This window comes from Protomyctophum parallelum (assembly GCF_964188405.1).
Source record: "Protomyctophum parallelum genome assembly, chromosome: 3".
Taxonomy (NCBI): Eukaryota; Metazoa; Chordata; class Actinopteri; order Myctophiformes; family Myctophidae; genus Protomyctophum; species Protomyctophum parallelum.
Window position 1 is genome coordinate 11798087 of NC_139698.1, and position 14644 is coordinate 11812730.

The 14644-nt window shown below is 41.7% G+C and overlaps 1 protein-coding gene across 1 annotated transcript; it reads left to right on the plus strand.

The window, feature by feature from the left end:
- The first annotated feature begins 9617 nt into the window (after positions 1-9617).
- On the plus strand, positions 9618-12452 carry LOC310856447 (microtubule-actin cross-linking factor 1, isoforms 6/7-like). The gene is made up of 5 exons (XM_083761893.1): positions 9618-9680; positions 10085-10202; positions 10649-10800; positions 11125-11248; positions 11496-12452. The coding sequence occupies exons 2-5, from the start codon at positions 10109-10111 to the stop codon at positions 11516-11518; spliced, it is 393 nt and encodes a 130-aa protein (XP_083618019.1). The 5' UTR covers positions 9618-9680; positions 10085-10108; the 3' UTR covers positions 11519-12452.
- Positions 12453-14644: the final 2192 nt, after the last annotated feature.

The following is a 14644-nucleotide window of genomic DNA, read 5'->3' on the forward strand; positions in this document are numbered from 1 at the left end:
TGCGACAGCCCCCACAGCCTGCAGTCCCGCCTGGAGCAGCTGAACGAGCGCTGGGAGTTTGTCCGCTGCGAGACAGAGCGCAGGCAGCTGGAGCTGGAGAACAACCTCAGTCAGGTGAGAACACACAGAGAGTGGGATGGAATGGCCTCCTCCCATGCTCAATGTACTGTATACTGTGCAATTATTAACCCATTTAGAGGCCGATTCTATGTCTTCTAAATCCTAACAGTTTTCTGAAATGTTTCTATGTCAGTGGTGCTCAACTCTTTTCATGTCAAGGACCCCAAGAATTATCTGTATTTGGCCGCGGACCCCCATCTGAAAATATGTTGTTCCAGGGACCCCCCCATAAGCAAAGATTTCTGTTAAAAACGTGATATATTCAAGATTTGCGCCACATTTTCTAGATTTTTCAAAAATAGCAGATCTACAAGCTCATAGCATGGTACTCAGTTCCGCACTATGAGCTTGTAGATCTGCTATTTTTTCAATAGCTAAAGTATAACATAATCCTTAAAACACCTAAAGGGGTTCCTTTAAGCACTGGTGCCCTCTAGTGGCCATTGTAAGAAACATGACTTTATCCTGAAATGGGAGATTAATATAGTGCTACCCTACTCATTCCTATTCATTTGCAGGTAAGTCTTTAAAATTATCATTATTTTCTTACCGTAGGTTCAAGATGTTACAATGGAAATTCAGGATATTCTGCAGTGGTTAGAGAACACAGACCTGAGGCTGTCCTCCACTAAGACTGTGTGGGGGATGCCGGACTCTGCCAACGAGAGACTCAACGCACACCTGGTGAGACTATTTGAAATGTAGACATTTAGCAGATGCTCTTATCCAGAGAATCACTCAAAGTGCATGATCTGAGAAATTTACACGAACGCTATAGTCAACAAATGACAAGATAAATGGTCCGCAAAATCAATTTTAAGTTCCTCAAAGTAACTAGAATGCCAGATAAACATCAAACCTAGCATCTACTGTATCTGAACAGCATGCTATAACATAGTGTTTTTAGGCAAGGAAACAGTACTATGTCTATCTAAACATTAAGGGATTGTATCTTTGTGTAAAGCCCATTTGCTCCCTCCCCCTTGACAGGAACTATGCAATGAGATGGAGTCTAAGCTTCATGCCTACACAGACGTGAAGAATGCCATCCACAGGATGCTGGAGAGCAGTGATGTGGCCAGGGGCTCTAGCACCGAGCACAGCCTGTGTATCCTGGAGCAGAAGTGGGCCTCCGTTCATAGCAAAGTCCAGGAGCGCAAGGTGGTTAGACTCTTTACATGATCTGCATCTGAAAAGCACTTCTATCTCATTTCTATAATACCTCACTTTGGAGCAGCTATTATGTTCACATTCACACAAACTGCGACAGTGGATCACCGTTACCCATGCATTATATTATGTGTTCTATGTGATAAACATTAACACACAGACTGGGGAGGGAACCATGCCAGGATGCATGTAAACAAACCTGTTGCTCATCAGGAGCTTTTAGGACACTTGAGCATGGGCTGCATGCAACAGATAGAAACCTGGAACCTTACATAACAACTAACGGCTACTGTACCTACTGAGCCACTGCCACCCTGCCTCAACATTGGGACATAAATAACTAATTAAATTAAATTAACTGCTCTGAAAACTTCAGATTTTAATTAAAAAATGTAAACATACACACATATAGCGGTTATCCTGGTTATTTATACATAATATATAATACATCTAAGGTTACAAAAGGGGGTTCAACCAATAGGGGTTCCCGGTCTAAATAGGTTTGAATAACCAAAACTACAACCCCTCTGTCTTCACAGGCGAAGCTTACGGAAGGGCTGAGTTTGTCGAAGGAGTTCCACAGTAATGTCCAGGAACTTCTCACTAGGATGGCCAAGTGTGAGGAATCCATAGGAGGTCTACCTGCTCCCAGCTTCGTCTTGGATACAGTGTCCTCTCAGCTTCAGGACCACAGGGTAGGTTTCTTTAGGAGGAGTAATGCTCGCAGAAGCATGCAGTAGACACAAACTCTCAGTCCATTTAGTCTGTCCTAGAATTCTAGTTCGATTCAGACTTCCATTCGGGTGTATTTTTGGATTTGCTGCCAGGTAATACTTTTCCCCTCCGTACTGTAGGCCCTGGTGAATGAGGTTAGCTCTTACGGCGAGAAGAGGATGGCCGTGGAGAAGGCAGGCTCCAGACTGACGGAACTGGGCAGGAAGGAGGACTGTGATGTCATCCAGAACCTCATCATGACGGTGCAGGACCGTTTTAAAAAGCTGCACCAGCGCGCCATGGAAAGAGGCAGGACACTGGACGAGGTCAGAAGGAACGCCAAGCAGGTATGGATACAGCACAGCAGTGGTTCCCAAACTTTTTCATGTCAAGGATCCCCAAATTGACACTAATTAGCCCGCCGACCCCCATTTGAAAAGGTATGCCAGGGACCCCCATAAGAGAAGATTTTTACGGCTCTAACAGTGATTCTCAACCCGTTTAATTTCAAGGTCCCCCAGTTTGACATGCATTAGTCTACGGACCCCCATTTAATGGCATTTCTATCTCTGAGACCCCCAATTTATATTGTAAAATCAATGTTAATTTAACTCTGAGAGTGTACAAATGGAACCAAATATTTGGTTCAATTTGTACACTCAGAGTTCCATTTGGTTCCTAGCTATCATTTAGCTGGGGACCCCCTGGAACTCCCTCAAGGGCCCCTAGGGGTCCCCGGACACCACTTTGGGAACCACTGCAGTACAATACATCTATTCTTCAGTGGTACAGTGTTATTGTTGCCTTGTATCTGTTGCAAGAAGTTGTATTTAATTACCGGACCATTCTCTCACGATTCAGTTCAGTGAATCTTGGCACCTGCTTGTGGACTGGATGACTGAAGTGGAGCAAACACTCGACACGCATAAAGAGATCGCCGTGTCCCATGAGGAGATCAAACAGCAACTCATTGAGCAAAAGGTGCGATGTGTAAAAATTACACCCTCAATTATGTGGGTTAGCGCATTTAAAACCGAAAAGTGTCATTTTATTTTAGATATTTTGCTATTCAAAAATAGCAGATATACAAGCTCATAGCACGTCACTTAATTAGTCATGCGCCGTGAGCCTGTAGATCTGCTATTTTTTTATTATCGTGAAAATGTGTGCAAATCTTTGAATATATCTATTTTTTAAAGCGAGCACTTTTAACTCAAATCGTTGCTTTACGGGGGGTCATCAGCCATGTAATGTCATTTTCAAGGAGACCTGCATTTGTGCGCTGAGAAATCGCGATGCGACAACGCAAGCAAATTTACATGAGTGCGGTCCGGTGAATTTGTTGCGCGCATGCTCGTTACGTGCACACGCCCGCGACTCACCAGACCTGGATTCGGTTTAGCTTTTTTTTCCGCTTGCGTTGTTGCGCCCCTCTTGAGCAGACCTGGATCAACCTTTGTTGATCTTCAGGCAACAACGCCTGCGTTCCTCGCTTCCCGTTTGAAAGGCCCTTAATGCTGAGGATTTGTACTGTTTCTCAATCAGGAGTTCCAGAAACTTCTGCGGTCCAAGAGGCCCATGTATGAGGCAACCCTGAAGAGCGGCCGCGGCCTCCACGAGCGAGCTCAGACGGGCCAGGACAGGCAGCACCTGGAGAACCTGCTGGCTGAACTTAAAGACTCCTGGGATACCATCAATGGAAAGTCTATGGAGAGGTAATACGCATGTAATATAACACTCCCAGTGAGATAGTTCATGGAAACAACAATGTAAAATACATAATTTAACCGTACAAAAGCATTAAATCTGACTTTTACTTGGACAGAGCCATGCAGAAAATTGAATGAGTGTCTCATCTGACTTTTATCTTCACAGGCAACACAAACTGGAAGAGGCACTGCTGTTCTCGGGGAGATTCACGGACGCTCTGCAGGCGCTCAACGACTGGCTGTACCGAGCAGAGCCGCAGCTGGCCGAGGACATGCCTGTCGGCGGGGACAAGGACATGGTCAGCGGTCTGATAGACAAGCACAAGGTACGCACGTTTACACCATGCTGGATGGATCATGTAACGCATCGACATTAATTACGACTCAATACACGTGAGCTCACGCACACGCCTCGCGTCGGATTCTGCTTGAACAGTTCTCAGTGCAAATCTTTGGCTTAAAGATATATATATATTTGCCTTTTATTGATAGATTACAGTAGTTTGACAAAGGAAAGGAGGAGAGAGATGGGGGGGGAAGACATGCAGCAAAGGTCGTTGGGATCGGGACTCGAACCCGTGACACACTGTCAGGCTTACCAGCCTAGGTGCCTGGACCGCTCGGCCGGCCCAGGACTAGCATCTGTGATGGGTACAGGCTTTAGTTTCAACATACTATTGGTCCGACTGTCATTAGAACGACAACCTACCTCAAACCCTAACCTAACCATAACCGCAAGCGCGGAGCAGCGCATGTTCGCCAACCTTAATCTGATCGCTGTTTCCGCATGTCGGTCCAATGGTGTGTCGGATAAGCGTGCGCAACCCTCTGTGATTTTAACCAATTTATCCATTAGTTTTTACTTTGGCTTTTTTGAAAAATCGTGAAAATGTGTGCAAAAGTTTTAATATATAAAAAAATGTAAGCAATCTTTTTTTATAACTCAAGTCTTTGCTTCTGGGGGTCCCTGGAACAAAGGTATTTTGGGCGTGTCGGTGGCAAAATACATATCATTTTGGGAGGTTCTTTTTTAGTTTGAGCACCACTGATATAGCAAAATATTTTTTGTTTGTTTTTCTTCTTTTTGTTTTTGAAAACTGTTAGGATTTAGAAGACATTTATAGAATGAGCATGAGGTCTTAACGTGTTAACTGGAGCATCCCTCCCTCCCTCAGGTGTTCCAGAAGGAGTTGGGGAAGCGTGCCGGGTGCATCAGGACGTTGAAGCGCTCCGTCAGAGACGTGACGCGGAGCAGCACGGTGGACGGACACTGGCTGCAGCAGCAGATGGACGAGCTGGAGGGACGCTGGGAGGCCGTGTGCAAACTGTCCGTCTCCAAGCAGGACCGGCTGGAGGCTGCGCTGCTGCAGGTCACTCTATATAATGCTGTCGGGCAGAAACCTCTGATCTTCGCATTTTGACTTTTTGTGTCATAAATTAATGCCCTACTTGTTACACAAAATAGCAGATAACGAGCTTGTAGATCTGCCATTTTTGCTATTTTAGTTTTTCAGGAAATGAAGAAAACCTTATACATTTAAAACAAAGCAATACTGCCTCATCAAAGTTGGTATTGTGACTTTATATATTGTCAGTTACTTGCATGAGAGGGGGAGAGGTGGTGGAGTTAGCCGTTAGTGGGCCCAATGGAGTTAAGAGGTTTTGTCCGAAGTGCATTGATTCATGAAAACGTCAAAAATGTGGTTAGGTGGTTTCCTTCTGAAAGCAATGATTAAATATTAACTTTTTTGGTGGATTTCCAATAATACTCCTCTATCAATGCTTACTCCTGTCAGGCAGAAAAGTTCGACAATCTCGTCCACTCCTTCATGGAACGTCTTTCAGCGTCCGAGAGAGTTCTGAAGTACGGTGTGATCCCTGAAGAGGAGGGCGCGTTGCTGGCCTTCCGAAAACAACACGAGGTCAGTCAGTGTGAATCAACGACTATACACACCAGTTGAAAACTGACCTTGAGGGAAACACTGACGCGAATATATAGAGAATGACTGGGCGGATGATCAGAGGGCAGTAACATTGCGTTTCCCCTCCGACAGGAGTCGATGAGTGCCCTGCAGGCCCAGGAGGTGGAGCTGGAGAACATCAGACGTCTGGGTGAGGAGATCCTCTCCTCCTGTCATCCAGACTCCATCATCACCCTCAAATCCTGGATCAGTGTCACCAAGACCCGCTATGAAGAGGTGAGTGTTCCATACAGCTGCATAGCAAACTGTATCTTATATATCGTTGCTGTCGGGCATTCTTGTTATTATACTTTGGGTGTTTTTTCGTGAATTAACGCCCTACTTGATCGTCATACAAAAATATAAAAAGTAGCAGATCCTTCATCCTTGAACTTTCGAGCTACTTGTTTTTTTGTTTTTTTTTAATCCTGAGAACAGTTTTGTTTTGGACATAATGAGGTTTCCAGTTTCCACCCGGCAGAGACGATTTGCAAACATAATCCGAATGAATTACGATGGAATGGCAATTACTGTAGGTTTGCGCATTAGTGATTACTGAGAGAAAACAAAGCAGACAACCCGCAACACTCCAGGTTAGAAGAATATCCTCATAGGTGCAAGGCTCAGTAATACAAAATGGAAAACAGAAGAAAGTGCCAGCACTCAATAAATCGTGGACGTGTTTCAGCCAAATGGGCCTTCCTCAATGTTGAGACAACGCTGAGGAATTAAGGCCCATTTGGCCGAAACGTGTCCGCTGTTTGTTCGTCAGAGGAAAATAAAGCATGTGAAAAGGACATTTATTGAGTGCTGGCACTTTCTTCTGTTTTGCAGATTAGTGATTACTGCTAATGATGGAAGTATGTAGAATTTACAGATTAATTAATTTACATTTACAGCAGAGCACGGTATAGGCTAGAGCTCCAGGTCAGCATTTTCCAAGACTCGACACATTGAAGTGTAATAGAACAAAAAAAAACGAAATTAGTTTTTTAGCTCTAAAATGACTATAACTGCAGAATGTCAAGAGTTGAGAGAATCTAAATGTGATTGTTTGTGACTCAGGTTCAGACATGGGCTCAGCAGCAGGGACAGAGGGTCCATGCTAGCTTGTCCACACTGGAGGCGGAGAGAGAGGAGGTGCAGAGGCTTCTGGACTGGATCTCCTCGGCAGACGAGGCCCTCAACCTCAGGGAACAAGAGCCACTGCCGGAGACTATGGAGCAGAACCTGGGTCTCATTGCACAACACGTGGTATGATATTTGACGTATTATGTGGTGATCTAACTGACGATATTATCTGCTATGTTTTATTGCATGGTATGAATTACTGTAGCCAATGCTGTTTCGTTATTTTGAGGACAGTAAAAAGCTCTGAATTAGTCAAACCATGGCACCATAATGTAGATCTATGTTTACTGTACATGTTTCATTATGTTTTCATGATACTGTGGGTCAGTGTTTCTCAAACTTTTCAATTTAAAAAACACCCCTTAACTCTGACAGTATACAAATGGAACCAAATGGCCCCGTTAGGGTACATTTGGTTCCATTTGTACACTGTCAGAGTAACAGACTTGTAAGGGTCAATTGAGAGCGCTGAGAGTCCCTGGATCCCACTTTCAGAACCTCTGCTCTGGGTAATCTATAATGTCGAAATAGAGAAGAATAGTGCTACTGTGTCATTATTCGTCACAGTCAGCTTTCAAACATTAGTATGTGCACTCTAGATAATTGACAGGGAATCCCATGTACAGTGCCTCTGTATTCAGACATCAATGACCACCCACAGGTGTTCATGGAGGAGTTGAACAAGAAGCAGCCAGAGGTTGAAAATGCCACAAAGTCCTGCAAACACAAGACTGTTCCCAAACAGCAAGTTTCACCCAGCAAGAGGCCACTGGCAAGTAAGTCGACCCTATGCCAATATTTCACAGTACAGTATCCAGCAATTCTATCCAATGCAATGCAAACAAGGCTAGGAACATTTGGGAATGATACAGTTGAGCTTGAGCAGTTGAGCTTGGTTGCAAAAGTGTGTGAGCTCAAAAGTGTGTGTGTGTGTGTGTGTGTGTGTGTGTGTGTGTGTGTGTGTGTGTGTGTGTGTGTGTGTGTGTGTGTGTGTGTGTGTGTGTGTGTGTGTGTGTGTGTGTGTGTGTGTGTGTGTGTGTGTGTGTGTGTGTGTGTGTGTGTGTGTGTGTGTGTGTGTGTGTGTGTGTGTGTGTGTGTGTGTGTGTGTGTGTGCTTGTGCGTGTGTGTGTCCAGAGAGAAGGAGCACACTGAAGGTGCCGCCTGCTGTGCCCGTTCCCCTGGAGCACCTTGACCCCCAGACCCCCCGGCTCAGTCAGCTGGTCAGCCAGTGGCAGAAACTCTGGCTCCTGGCTGCAGGGAGACAAAGCCGCCTGGAACAGTATCAGCAAAAACTCAAAGAGGTCATTGTCTTATTGTTCTAATCTGGACCCTCGTTGTCCTTAAACATGCCACGCTACTTCTGTAGCAATGGAGCAGCTCCCCACCAGTGTTCATTTAGTGCCGACTAAATAACTATGACTGACGAAAACTAAATAAAAACTAAGCAATGATGACTAAACCTGTGACTGGAGTATTTGACAAAATGTCATCAACGGATAAAAACTAGATTAAAATAGTGGAGGAATTAGTGGATAAGCGATCCAGCAGAACTAAGACGACAACTCATTATGCTTGCCCATCTACAAGCTCACAATGTGATGCACTGTGACGCGTTGTGAGCTTGTAGATCGGATATTTTGAGTATGGCATCACAGCCTTCCAAAATGTATTTTAGTAGACTAAATCAACTGTTTACTGTAGATTCAACTAATATCTTGATGATATTTAGTCAACTAAAACTAAACAAACTAAAACACTTCAGGTGACTAAAACTAAATGGAATGTTATTCAAAAGACTATGACTAAAACTAAATCTAAAACTAAACTTGATAATATATACAGTATACTGTGATGTAAGTTGAAGTGTCTGTATTTTTACCTTTATACAGATGGAAGAATTTGCAAACTTTGACTTCAGCGTTTGGCGCAAGCGCTACATGCAGTGGATCAGCCACATGAAGTCTCGGATCTTAGACGTGTTCCGAGGCATGGACCGGGACCAGGACGGACGCATAAGCCAGAAGGAGTTCATTGATAGCGTCTTAGCATCCAGTAAGAAGCTCACTATCCCAATACAAACTCACACTCATCCCTTTCCTTTAGTAGCGCTAGTACAAAGGTTGAAAATGCTATTGAAATAAATGACACCTACAACGTTTTGAGTATTGAGTTAAATATAAATAATGTACTAATAAACAGTGGTGTAAAGTAACCAAGTACATTTTACATTTACTAAATTACTGTCGACTACAATTTTTTTGTTTTTGTTTTTTACCTTTATTTCCAATTTTACGGGATCTACAAGCTCACTTGTGAGCTTGTGAGCTTTTATTCTGTACTCTGCTATACAGTATGTATTTCTTCATTGCATTATTGATACTTTTACAAATTACGAGTTATTTTTCTTTCCTCTATTATAGAATTCCCCACCAACTCTCTGGAGATGAATGCCGTGGCCAGTATCTTTGACCAGAATGCCGATGGCTTCATTGACTACTATGAGTTTGTAAGTGCCCTCCACCCTAGCAGAGATCCCTACAGGAGACCACTGGATCCAGATCAAATCAATGAAGAGGTATTTACAGAATAGAATACTCTACACATTAAAAGTATGATTACACGATGTTCTGTTTTTTTTTTTAATGTATTATTAGAAGTAAAAGATCGAGCCATATTCACATGGTTCCCATTTTGCTCTCATCTCATACCCGGGCGAAGGAGAACCCTTACCCCACTTCGTTCTTAGACGTCACCAATATTGTACGTTGTTGAGAAAGTGCCTCGTCCATGTTTCTTTCAGGTGAGTCGGCAGGTGTCTCAGTGTAACTGTCCCAAGCGGTTTGAGGTGGAGCAAATAAGTGCCAACAGATACAGGGTGAGTGAAGCTTATACAACACTAACAGAAGGGCTGCAACTATGGATATGCTTCTTAGCAAATATTCTATTGATTACTTTTTCATTTAATTCAGTAATCAAGAAACATATTGGTTGGATAATAAAACAATATCAACAAATCAAAGCAAGAACGAATTTCATTAGATTTCTTTTAGATAATTGACTACATCGATTAATCTATTTAACCAACTTTTTATACTTCATACAATGGTGTTTTGCAAAAGATTGGAACATGCAATGTGACACGTTGTGAGCTCGAAGATTGCCTGTTTTCCGTATTTCAATTATAGATCATCTTTTTCTAATTAAATGGATAAAATGGATTAGATTTGCACTACTACTTCACAAAGTTGTAATGTCTAGATGTTGTTCTGATTGCCACAGTTCGGGGATTCCCAACAGTTGCGGATGGTTCGCATCTTGCGCAGTACCCTCATGGTTAGGGTTGGTGGTGGCTGGACAGCTCTGGATGAGTTCCTGGTCAAGAATGACCCTTGCAGAGGTTCGTAAAAGAAATATCCATATCAGTGTTCCATATCGGTGGTTCTGGGGGGACAGTAAAGTGACAATTTGTGTACCTTTTAATACATACCTAAAACAAGCCCAAATTGATTAAATCAATTAATTACCAGCTGCATTATTATTATCTGCGGCGATCCGCTATAACTGCTTCTGTGTCAGTTTCAGCACCGTAGTTTAAATACTTTAAATGCTCTAAGGCGGAACTATTGTGTTCTGAGTCGTTCGTTTCCGCCCGGAAAATATTTGCGGTGCGCACATACATCAGCCAATGAGAAAACCAGCTGGAGTACAGTACTAGAGGACTACTGGACTAGCTGGCACATGGATTATAGACTCAGCTTGCTATTGCGGTCACGGCCTGAAAAGGAAGATAACCACTGGCCTATATGAACTTCCCTTCTTTACTTGTCTGTTCTAACTCGCCAGTAGTAAAGGGACGGACCAACCTGAAGATCAAGGAGAAGTACCTGTCTCCCGGAGGTGGCTCCTCCAAGGGCTTGTCCGTCAGCAGGTCCAACTCTAGCCTCAGTCTCTACAGCAGTGCCTCGGCACCCACCAGCCCTATGACGCGCAAGAAGGTGAGAGGACTGTCTTGTCTGAATGCTCTCACGATGCGTTCATCAGCAAAATCAGAACATTTTTTGTGGATAATTTACACATAGAATCTTAATTTTGTGTTCTGTTTTCATTTTCTCTTCACCCCATACCAAGTTAGTTTACACACAGTGCTGTCCTTTAACTTTTTTCTAAAAGTGCAACTTGCACAAAATAATGTCATCTCTGGTGTGCCAATAGGCCAATAGAAACATGAATATTTAATCAACCATTTGGCTTTTTTATTTTACATAGGAAAACCTGTTGGTGTGCAAAGTGTTTACAATGCATAATTGTTTCTGTTTCAGGCATTGCTACGCAGGAGTTACTCAGGCGACCGTTGCATTCGTCCTCGGAGCTCCATAGCTGCCTTGGGATCCGACCTACAATTCTCAACTGCAGCGGATGATAACTCCCCATCATCACCATCCGGTTAGCCAGTGGTTCTGTTTTTGATATATAGATATTTGTTCAGTACATAATAATACAATATTTTCCCTAAAGAGTAGGTGTAATGAAACTTGTTTTAGTATGTACAGTAGATTAGTGCTCACTGCATTTTACAGAAGTTATTTCCCAAACTTTATAGATACAGGCTTAGTACTAGACCATAATCTGTCGGGCGATTTCTCCTCGGGGATGAATAAAGTCCATCTTATTTCATCATGTCTTTCAGAAGAAGCTGAGAGATTGCCCACCTGATCACCTCTTCCTGCAGTGTGTATTGTAACAGTGGGGGAACCCCAAAACAGTCTTTTAGTTTATTTTTCCTTTATGTAGATATGAGAGAGAGAGACAGGAAGCTGAGGACAGAGAGGGGGGAAAGCAACACAGGCCTCCCTCCGGCTGGAATGGAACCGGCCCGGGGATGTTGCAATTCTGAGGTTAACGTACTATCCTGTCCTCCACCCCAAGTCTTGGGACAGAAGGATAAAAGGGCTACATGCCTCACGTCTCACAAAGAGACATGAAAAACAAAAGGAATGGACCATTTTGCTCCGAACTGAGTGACAGTGTTCATAGTGAGTTCAAATCTGATGCAATATGAACATTTCCCACCTTACAGTATCTGATTAAACACAAACAAAAAAGGATTGGAGGATTTGCATGGATGTTTCTTGCATGGTAATCTATTGAAAATCAGATTTTTGCAACCTGTCATCAAATATCAACTGTCAGACCTGTGTAATGACTGCCAATTCAGAGCAAATTGCCAATCAATTCCACTTCAAAACCACTTCATCCCTGACATCTCTATTTTGAGCATGTCATTATAGGCAAAAAAAGAAAAGAAAAACAGTGTCTGACACTGTCCTACAGTACGTTGTACAACAAAGTAAACTAGGGCTCAAGTGGTTAATCCAAACAAACCACTTGGATTATGAATGAACTAAAATGGCATTTTGTGGTGTTTTACAATGGACATGATGTGAATTTAGCAGGTGCACTACTGCTGTGTATATAACAACGTGTTTGACATGGTGTGATGGTGGGATACTGTCTCCAAGTGACCGTCAAAACGTGACCATGCCAAAACCATGCACATCTGAAGGCTGCGTTGCCCTTCACATTTGTGATTTTTTTTACATGACTTTTTAAATGTACTTTTCATGGGGAGAACATTGCTGGCAGGGCCACAATATAAATTTAAGTTTTAATTGTATTATCACTATTATTATTATTATTTTAACAGAAACTATACAGTAGGTGCCATTATCTGTTTAAGATGTATTTCTTATGTTCTTCAAGTATTGTTTTAAATGCTACATATCCTGTAATGAAACAATGCACTGAATTAAGATGGGCATGGGTCATTGTCATTTTGTAGAGATTATTTTCTCAGGTTTGGTTCTGCCTTTTTAATTAATGTGTGTTCTGTGGAACGGTTACTGTGAGATTGTAGATGTTGTTGATTTACTCATTCCAATGAAAGTCTCACTTGTTTGTCTGTTCTGCCTCTAAAATGCACATATTCTCAGTTGGAGTTAGTGCATTATTCAGTCGTTGAAATTGAACATTCATGTGTAATCAAGTACACTGTAAGAGTATCAAAACATTTTAGCTGCCTTGTAAAAAAGGCAAATCTTTTTAAGCTGAAGTTTACTTTATGTATGCCATAATATGTTATATTCACAATGTTTCCTATCAATGAGATCGCTTTTCCTTTCTTTTTGATTTCTATTACTCGGTCACTTTTAGCCAAAGCAGTGTACTTTTATGTTGTATGTCCTTCTGTCAATGACATTATTGACTCCATTTTGCCAGTGATTATATTGTTGCTCTCGGGCAGAAACCTTTTATTTATTTTCTTTTTCAGAAATGAATGCCCTATATTTTGTCATATGATAGTATCATCAAAAAGTTGCGAATCTAGCCAATCTACGAGCTCACAACATGTTGCATGGTGACGTGTTGTGCTTTTATAATGACATGCCCAAAATAGGGTGGTTGTCTGCCTTCTTTTTTTCTTTTTTTTTTTTATAAATATTGAATCCATGAAAAGTATTAACAGAAGCTTGTGCCTAAATAATGACACTGAATCTATTGGAACAGGTTATTTTTCCCATTTCCTGAAAAGTAATCTCTCAAGAACAGATTCTGTGCTGCGAAACAAACAGCAGAGGGTGCTGTTTTTCTGTTTTTTTTCCGATGTGTTCCCAGATTGCCTGAAAAGTAAAGTAATAGTTCTGGACATTCAAGGTTTCCGCCCGACAATTTATCCATAATCGATTCAGTAATTTTCATAGCTCCCCTACTGCTTTATATCACACATAAGAGTTTTGTTTTGTTTTGTTTTGTTTTGTTTTGTTTTGTTTTGTTTTGTTTTGTTTTGTTTTGTTTTGTTTTATTTTATTTTATTTTATCCATATTACACTCTTTCCAGTAGCCTACATTACCTCTTAACAGCATCAGCAGAACATAATGGAAAGAAACACCACAGACATTCCCAGAAGATGTGTACCTTATGTACTGTAGATGCATTTTGTACCAATGATGTGTACTATTTATGTGACTGGGTGGCTCAAAGGTAATTCCACAAGCCTTACGACACTAGTATGCACCTTTTTGTCATTATAAAAGGTACACGTTTGTATCTTTTTTTTTAGCAAAAAAAAAAGGATATATCTTTATAGAGCGATAAACCTGAAAGGTACAATGTTACACCTCTTTCCTGAGAGTTTGATAGCTGGTCAGGCTGCTCAGTGTTGTTCTGTGCCTAGCTTTTACTCTGCGTTGTCAGGTGCAGTACAGCCAGTAAATATTTTACAAGATGTTATTACGAGTGTAAAGGTACAGTACTGTATTTGTATGTGAAGTTTGTATTAGATCTACCTGAGGTTGAGGGCAGTAGCTTGCTTATACTCACCAATTGCATTTGGGTCTATGCAGTTCTGGATATGTTTTTTAAGTCTATATAAATGTTTTTACATACAGTACAACCCCGTTTTTATTTTGCCTATGTTCTTGGGGTGCGTGGACAATTTACTGTCCTATAAACCTACAATAGTCTGAATTAATTTGCTATGCACCCTAATATGTCCGTACTGTACATGTTTATATATACCAGCACTGGCTCTGGTGTCTAATTTAGGGAAACTGTAGGAGAATGTCACTAACATTGTAAAAAAAATATATCTTTTTGTAATTAAACAGAAAAAACCTTGGTGTACTAAATTAATACTGTAACTTTTTAATAATGTGATGTTTATACAGTGGAAATGGATGAAAATGTGCTTTAGAACAGTGTTCCCTATCAAATATCCAGGTACCTTACTGCCTCCCACACTAAACACTTAAATGTAAGCATTGTTTCCACCCGGAGACCAG

What these genes read in the sequence shown, in the direction of transcription:
- LOC310856447 (XM_083761893.1), top strand. Translation starts at nt 10,109, where the DNA reads ATGGTTCGCATCTTGCGCAGTACCCTCATGGTTAGGGTTGGTGGTGGC. An exon ending in GCCCTATGACGCGCAAGAAG is followed by an intron (nt 10,801 to 11,124) that starts GTGAGAGGACTG and finishes TTTCTGTTTCAG; the next exon opens with GCATTGCTACGCAGGAGTTA. An exon ending in CTCCCCATCATCACCATCCG is followed by an intron (nt 11,249 to 11,495) that starts GTTAGCCAGTGG and finishes GTCTTTCAGAAG; the next exon opens with AAGCTGAGAGATTGCCCACC.